Source organism: Rhagoletis pomonella, unplaced genomic scaffold, assembly GCF_013731165.1.
Source record: "Rhagoletis pomonella isolate Grant_MI unplaced genomic scaffold, Rhpom_1.0 Rhpom_scaffold_00006, whole genome shotgun sequence".
Taxonomy (NCBI): Eukaryota; Metazoa; Arthropoda; class Insecta; order Diptera; family Tephritidae; genus Rhagoletis; species Rhagoletis pomonella.
In genome coordinates this window covers 49,287,619-49,296,088 of record NW_023458560.1, presented here as the reverse complement: position 1 = coordinate 49,296,088, position 8,470 = coordinate 49,287,619, and the positions used below count along the sequence as shown (strand labels likewise).

The window sequence follows — 8,470 nt, the reverse complement described above, 5'->3', positions numbered from 1 at the left end:
TTTCTTATTGTTAACATATTGACTCAGAGAGGTGGTTTACAAAAAAAAATATATGAAGTAAAAATTTAATCACACATCACAACAAACATCGTCGCTGAAACTCAAAAAGTCGTAACTAATACAAAATTCAAAATTCAGTTTTTAATTGATATGATGGGTATCCTCAAATTATAACTCCCACATTTTTTAATGAAAAAAAATAATATTTAGTCACGACTTTTTCCATTCACATTTTTCTTTTCACAAATATTGTTAAATAAAATTTCAGTGAGCCCGCTACCAGTTCATCAAAATACTTCCAGCACAAGCTTCGTTCGTTTATGGCATAAATGTAAAATACCTACAATTCTCAAATTAAAAAAAATCATATTGGGATCGATGGAGATCATTGAGGTGAGCGTAACGATATACAACAACTACAACAATTATTAAAGGTTAAAGTTCAAATTAAGCATTTTTTTAAATTAATATTTCTCGAAAACCTCTTCAAGGATTTGGCATTAATGTCATTTGATAGAGAATTTAATTCTCTTTAATTTTATATACATATTTATACATATACCTTTTAAAGTTTTCACAAAAATCGACTTAATGTGTAAAAAAAGTATACCGTGTTTTTGTGTATCAATTTCTTTTTGCGTAGGCGGCCTTCGGCCGCCCTTATGGATTGTAAACCCCACTAAGTAGAATTCTCCTTTCGGTATTGCCATGAAAAGAAGCCGAAGTATTTCTGCGCAGAACTTCTTTCTGAATATATATATCGTTATTTTCAGTCCTAGTCGATCCTATTTTTTTTTTTAATTTGAGAATTGTAGGTATTGTGCATTTATTCCTCGTTTATTACTCTAAAATATTAACATGAATTAGATTCTCTGGCGTAATACATGTAGCTTAACACACATGTGTGTACATTACATACTTATAAACCAATTAAAGTATTTCTTAAAGCTCAAACAGACGGCAGCGTTAATCCGGATTAACTCGGACTTAGTCCGGATTGACTGCAGTTAAGTCCGAGTTAATCCAGATTTGTTTGAGCTTTTACTTATATAAGTATACATATATGAACATTTATAAAATGTAATATGGGAATTTATTAAAGAAACATATTTGGGCATGATTCCACGAAAGTACTTATTAATCGCTTTTAAACGCTGGCACAAAATTTTAAAGCGCGCTCAAAATGAAATGGTGAAAAATTAGTCAAGAAACATCTTCGATGTTTTTCAAAACATCGATGTTTTGGTTTAGCATCGGATTCGTAAAAACATCGACGAACATCGATGCTTGAAGCCACGATCATCGATGTTGCTCGATACATCGATGTTTTTTTACCTACCTAGTCGGCCATTGATTGACTTCGGTGATTGTTAAAATTTTGTTGAGCCCGTTTGTTCCCCTTTTGGTGCAAAGCGAGGTTATTTTGAGATTTGTTTCGCGGTTATTCACATTGACAAGTAATAGAATAAATCGTATTAAGTAAATATATTATAATAAAAGTGTTTCATCAAAGGACGTGCAAGAGTAAATTTTGAAGGAAGCTAAGTAAATACTGACCCAAATTAGTTGAGGAATCAAGTGAGGGCGCTTACAAATCGGCAGTCTACCTCTCGAGGGACTGACTGTTTCGATTACAAACTTTCTATACCAAAGCTACGTGACATCAACTCGTTGGAAAACGTCTCAGCGGAATCCAGCGCAATGGATCCTAATTACGCCACATCTTAGCAAATTCTCTCCCTGGTGGAGACAACACACAAGTCCACGACACGCTTCATAACATCTCCAGCTACAGTAATTTGTGTGCGTTAACTCCAGAGAAAAAATTTCAGCCCACTTCCCCTATATTTCCACATGTGTATACGCTTTCTCCGTTTTTCTTTTTCAACCTAAACATCTGGGCAAACATATGTCCAACTTGCAACCAAAGTTATTGTATGATCACATATTACCTCGGCTAATCAGACTGAACGGCCACACTAGATTTATCCCAAGACGCATTACCAACACATCCTGTAAGTCTTCTACACCAATAACATCATTTTTTGGAAAGAAGAATCAATTAAAATATAAAAAGCAGACGAGTGTGTGTATGATTTCGGCGACAAAGTCCAACGAACGATTTTTATGAGGAGCTACCAGCAGTTCATTTGAATTACAACATTTATTATATTTTTCTTGCCAGGTGAGTTAGTGAGGAGCATTGGGTATTTTCTTGCTGCTGTATTGGGTGCATTAAGGAATCACATTACTGTGCATTTGACTATTAATTGATTGTTAATAGCAAAATAACAACAATGACTTTGCCCAGGTGATCACACCATAAATTTATTAAACTTAAACGTAGAACGTGTTTAGCAACAGCTGTTTGCATAAACAAAATCTGAAACGCTGCGAATACCTGACATTTTATTTAAGGTGTTTAACATAAAACCACGTTGAAAATGTGTGGATTTTATGGCTCTGATTCTGCAATTCAGTTTATACTTATTAAAGTAATAATTTACGTATATGCTACTTATGTAACATTGGCACATTATTTGATAAACAACGCCATTGCTTTTTACGCTGAGTCGACAGTAAACTATTGCCATTGTTTGTGTTTATTATTGGAGAAAATACAAACAAGTATACATATATGTACATACATACATACCAATAAGATGCTAGAGCGCGAGCGATAAGCTTTCTTACGGACGGCGTAACTTGCTCGACTATGGCAGTCGTACAAATGTACGCCCAATTATACATTGAATGTTTATTGCCTACGTATGAGGCTATATTATTCGTAAAGGCGATGTCGTTTTATGTTTTTATATACTCAGATAAGCAAGAGCACTTTATTATCAAAGCAGCCCCTTGCGGCAGATAAATTTTCCAGCCTATTTTCTTATCTTTTGCTTTGATTTTTTATTCTTAATTATATTTTCCCTTCTTTTTGTTATGCCTTACAGATATTCTATTTTTGAAGGCACTAATTTTAATTGGCTAGCAAACCTTATCAATTTAAACTTCCATTGTGTGCGACAGCAAAACCATCCAGCTTTTCTGAACCTTGTCTGCAACAGATTCCAAAATGCAACGCTGGTTTTTCGCCGTTGAGGCGGAGGATTGCGATGCCATGGCGGCACCATCCTCATCCACAACGTCTATGGTAGTGTTTCAACCTGATATACCGATTCATGTCAATTGGAAGTTCTATGTGATGATGAATGATGACATTGCGCCCAATGAACGTTTGGCGATTGTGGGAAGCACTGAAAGTCTGGGCAAATGGCAGTTTAGCGAGTGTAAAATCATGATGAAAGAAGATGGTGAGTGGGCGCCGTACCCGCACCGGTAGGCGGGACTTTAACACGTTATTCTGCCTTTTTAGACACAAACGCTTGGTATATTTATGTGAGCATTCCGCGCGATACACGCACTGAGTATCGCTATTTAGTGGTTGCAGTCGAGCCGACAGCTGAAAAAACTATTGTGCGCCATTGGGAGACACATCTGAAGCCACGTCACATTGTGCCCGGAGTGTGCAGCAAAACACGAGAATGTGATGAAGTTTATGGTTCGTTTAACGGCATTGAAAAAGTGGATCGTGGCTGGGTCACAGCAGAGACAATTGTACAATTGAAATTTTTCAATGCCCCATTTACTTGGAAGCAACGCATGAAGAGACGTTTGATTTATGTTAAAGTGACGCCAATGAACTTGACAATACCCACTGGTGGAGGTGCTGGTGGTGGTGGTGGCACCACTTGTGACTACCATACAATTTCGCCGTTGGAAGATTCACTTTCAAACGATACGCACGATACTCGCGAAAATGGCGCTGACCTTAGTACAGCATTTGCTTTTAACGAAGTAGCTGTACTACACAGGGATGAATCGCAAATCCAATTACAGCCACAGTTCGGTTCCGCCTGTGGTCCCGATGACATGGTGATTTTCCATTTGACAATTGGTGACTTTGACAGCACTGCCTACCTCATCGATTTGTATGCATATAGTTCGAAAGCAGCGATGGATGAACCGCCCTACCACCTGGGCTATCATTATGTTTTGCCTAATTTACTCAAACGTTCGGATGGTAATCTGGAGGTGCCAATCACTTGTGCCACACGTCATCGGCCAATGGGTATGATGCAGATTGGTTATTTGCTTATAAAACCAACGAAATGTATTAAGTTGGACATGGCGGTTACATACACACGTTACTGGAATCCCAAATGGACTGGCTTGGATGTGGGACACCGCGGCTCCGGCACAAGTTTCAAAACAAAAGATTCAGTGATACGCGAAAACACAATAACTTCTTTGAAAAATGCTGTCGAACATGGCGCAGACATGGTGGAGTTCGACGTGCAGCTGAGCAAAGATCTGGTGCCGGTGGTGTATCATGATTTCATGATTTATGTGTCGCTGAAAGCGAAAGGCAGCTGTAATCCACATGATTTTCTAGAGCTACCAATGCGTGAGCTAACTGTGGATCAGCTGAACAACTTGAAGGTAAATGCTTGCGGCTGTTGCAAAGATTTTCCCTTATTTAAAAATTTCCCTTTGGGGTTTGCTTCTCATTTCAGGTCTATCACACTGCTGAAGGTCGTACGCGAGAAGAGCGTTCTTTTCATAACGACGACCTCTTGGAGCATCAACCATTTCCACGTTTGGCGGATGTCATGGATGCGATTGATTCACATGTAGGCTTTAACATAGAAGTTAAGTGGTCACAGCGTCTCAAAGACGGATCAATGGAGGAGGAATTCGAGCATACAATCGATCGTAATTTGTATGTGGACTGCATATTGAATGTCGTATTCCGCAAAGCAGGCCATCGACGTATTGTGTTTTCATGTTTCGATCCTGATATTTGTACAATGCTGCGTTTTAAGCAAAATCGGTATCCAGTCATGTTCCTGACCATTGGAGAAAGCACTAGGTATCAAAAATATTTGGATCCACGGGGCAACAGCATCGAAATGGCTGTATACAATTCGCGTGCCATGGAATTGCTAGGCATTGTAGCACACTCCGAGGATTTGCTACGCGATCCCACCCAGGTAAAGTTAATTCAAAGCTACAGAAAATATTTTTATTTATTTAATTTTTTAATACTCCATCTTACAATAGGTAAATTTGGCAAAAAGCAGAGGTTTAATAGTATTCTGTTGGGGTGATGACAATAACAATAAGGATACAATAAAATTTCTTAAAGACCTGGGCTTGCACGCCATCATTTACGACAAGATGGATGTGCTGACTAGCAAGGAAGTGAAGGTAAATGTCGCATAAAGCGGAATAATTTCGATTTGCTAAACAAAAAACGTTTACTTCTACAGCAAAGCGTATTCCTGCTTCAAGCCAGGGAGAGCCAGAATGAAATACTCAAACTGCAGGCGCTGGAGATGGGCACATTGTGGCATGATAATATACCGGTAAAGCAGCAAAAGCAGCAGTAATTTGTAAGAAAGACCCAAGCCACATTTGAGAACGAATGAACATTTCAAAATCGTACGAAGCACTTGCTACAATACCGCAGTGAACGAAGAACACAAAATTACAATTTATACATATTTACAAGCAAAACAATTTGCCGCCGCATATGACACTTCAATTAACTAACCAAATCTTTTTTTATAAAAAACTTTCTCTAGCTCTATCAAGTAATGCGTAATTTCAATATGTTTTTATAAATTATTGTAGTAAATCTATGTCTTAAAATTAGTAAATCCTTTTTTATTATTTCAATTAGATAACAAAGGAAAAAAAGAAATGAAACTTACAAGACCAATTGCATAATACATAGATACATACATCAAATATTTGTTTTCTAATTCATCCCCATTATTTTAAGCTGAAACTTGCAATTTCACCAGCTTATAGACGTCCAACCTGTCGGCTGCGCATTTGCCAATAGCCGTTGTAAGTATTCTGTGTACAATGCATTTAACAGCGAGCGGTTTTAATGTTTTTGGACCAAGAAAAATTATGATTTGGATAACCCCTACAGTCAAAAATTGCAAAAAATGTTTATTAGGAAAAGCGTAAATTGCTTGTTTAGAAATTTCATGAACAACTAAAGCTATACATGTATAGAAAATAAAGCTAATGGATACTCGGACATAATATAAAATTTAATTTCTTGAGAAGGAGTATAGGCGAGGCTTTCGAATTCCAACATGACTTCATATTGCCGTTACCGAAAAGCTGTGATCGCAGCATTTTAAAGATACGCAGGAAAAACGAGCAAACTGGTCAAGAATCAAAAAATTTTCGTTAATCCCCCGGCGTGAAAAGTGAGTAGTTTGACGCTTCGATTTACTATTAAAAACAAAAGCTGAGATTCTCGCCTCGTGGCATATATTTTTCAAAGCACGTAACTTTTTACAGTAATCCTGGGCAGGTCAGCAAAAATAATATTTTATTTATTTAATACGACTCTGCCAGTTATTATAGATTCATATGTATGCAACGAGTTTTCGAATGTGGCGCCTGAAATCTATTTTTTTTACCCATTTTTGTATATGTACTGACCCAGACTAAGCTATTGAAATATTGTACAGCCCCGTAGCACATCTCTCTTCAATTACTGCCTTCTATCATGACAAAATACTACAGTGCGCTAATGATACTAAAGATACAGCCTGCCTGAACGCTATTTCAGTCTCACATAGTACATATAAGGCAATATATTATTATTGCCTAACTCTTCTCCGCATTAAACTTCTACGAGATTTGTTAGCCATCCATGTGGATCAGCGATTGGCGTTTATATATTACACAAGATTGATAATAAAAGCCACACTTCAAAGAACCATAAGTCCGGCCACTGTATCTCACTACTCTCTTACACCTCCGGACAGGGTCAGAATGCCTTCTAATGTCGCCTCAGCATCACCTACATAGAGAAGCCCAGATGCTCTCAGTTGGAAGAGCACAACCATATGCTCAGCAAATGAGCAGCTTGTCGTCGGTTTTAGCTCACGAGTTGGAATGGATGCCGAAAACACAAAAAAAAATTTCCATGCATTCAGGCAGTATTGCCCATTGTACTTAAGGCCTACAGACATGATTCAGAGAAAAAGGATATATAGATGAGGCGGGAATTTATTGGACCTTTGCAAACTTACACCAGAATCCTTTATGGACCTTATCACTTTCTTGAGATAAAGATAATGTATCACGTCCATTCTCAATACATTCGACCCAATAATGTACCATCTAAGTGTGGCGAAGGCCGGACAGGGACATAGAAAATGTTCTGTACTATCCACATCTTCCAAAAAAGATGTACACAGTGGATCGTCGATGATGCCTATGGTGACCATATGTTGTCCCCATGGAGTGTGCCCCATAATCAATCCTATAAGGGCACGTAGATCACTCCTTTTTTTTTGCTACTACCCTGTCAGGCCTTTTTCGGGAAACACTTGATTGTTTTGCAGGTGTCAATGTCGCACCAACGTCTCTTATAAGTTTTATTTATGAGATCCTGAATGTACCCAATCGTTCTCGCTATGCTTGGCCCTAAAACTGGCTCCGTTCCAATTGGAAGCCCCAGAGAACCACAGTTTGCCAATTCATAAGCCACTTCATTGCCTTGAACACCGTAGTATCCCGGCACTCACACAGGTTCAAGCTTGTTCCACCTTGTAACGGAGTTCAGACTCAACTTGAATTCCTGGACTATCTTTGAAGAGTTTCGAGCGGTTTCCAAGGCCTTTAGAGCAGGCTTTGACTGCATATCCTGATTTTCTATCAGCGCCAATTATCCAGGGCTCGAATCGTAACATCCGTTCACGGATCGAAAACGATACGAAAGAAAATTACGTGATACGTCAGGCAGTATAAGCTGAATGGGACAAAGAGTACGTTCACGTATGTCATAATCCGAAAAATTTGTTTTTACGTGACGAGTGGTACGCTATCGTATGTAACGATTCGAGCCCAGCTTATACTGTCTGACGTATCACGTAATTTTCTTTCGTATCGTTTTCGATCCGTGAACGGATGGTACGATTCGAGCCCAGTTTTCCACTTTCAGTATAGCAAAGACTGTAAAGCATCTGAAGTTTCCGTCCAAATGCCAACTGGCTCCAGTACCATTTTCGGTATTCGAGCAGTCGGTATAGAAAGTTTTCACCGAGCTTCCCAAGAGAGTGTCTGGATCTCTCCATTACTCCCTTATAGGACACTTAACGACGTACTTTCTTCCAAAGGAGACTCCAGGTATAATTTTGTCCTTAGGTCCCAAAAAACAAAGGCTATTGCTCCGACAACCTGCTAAACAACTCTCTGTGCTCGGAACTCCGATCGTCGTGTCACAATCCAAAGGAGTGCAGTCGACATTTCATTTTCATTGGCTCCTCTTGGATCGCTAAATATAGAGGTGTCAAATCCAACAAAGCATTAAGAGCCACTGTTTAACACAGAAACCGTTGTTTTGACCATACAGCAGAGTAGGTGACGATTGGGT

General features: G+C 38.7%; 1 protein-coding gene across 2 annotated transcripts; it reads left to right on the top strand.

Moving 5' to 3' along the window:
* Positions 1–1,331: 1,331 nt before the first annotated feature.
* On the top strand, positions 1,332–6,115 carry LOC118740890 (glycerophosphocholine phosphodiesterase GPCPD1). 2 transcript variants are annotated; one of them, XM_036472627.1, is made up of 7 exons: positions 1,332–1,457; positions 1,514–2,185; positions 2,955–3,314; positions 3,377–4,503; positions 4,578–5,054; positions 5,125–5,271; positions 5,334–6,115. In XM_036472627.1, the coding sequence occupies exons 3-7, from the start codon at positions 3,077–3,079 to the stop codon at positions 5,451–5,453; spliced, it is 2,109 nt and encodes a 702-aa protein (XP_036328520.1). In that variant the 5' UTR covers positions 1,332–1,457; positions 1,514–2,185; positions 2,955–3,076; the 3' UTR covers positions 5,454–6,115. The 2 variants fall into 2 exon arrangements, with proteins under 2 accessions (XP_036328520.1, XP_036328521.1); XM_036472628.1 differs by lacking the exon at positions 1,514–2,185.
* Positions 6,116–8,470: the final 2,355 nt, after the last annotated feature.

What these genes read in the sequence shown, in the direction of transcription:
- LOC118740890 (XM_036472628.1), top strand. Translation starts at nt 3,077, where the DNA reads ATGCAACGCTGGTTTTTCGCCGTTGAGGCGGAGGATTGCGATGCCATG. An exon ending in ATCAGCTGAACAACTTGAAG is followed by an intron (nt 4,504 to 4,577) that starts GTAAATGCTTGC and finishes TTCTCATTTCAG; the next exon opens with GTCTATCACACTGCTGAAGG. An exon ending in TGACTAGCAAGGAAGTGAAG is followed by an intron (nt 5,272 to 5,333) that starts GTAAATGTCGCA and finishes TTACTTCTACAG; the next exon opens with CAAAGCGTATTCCTGCTTCA.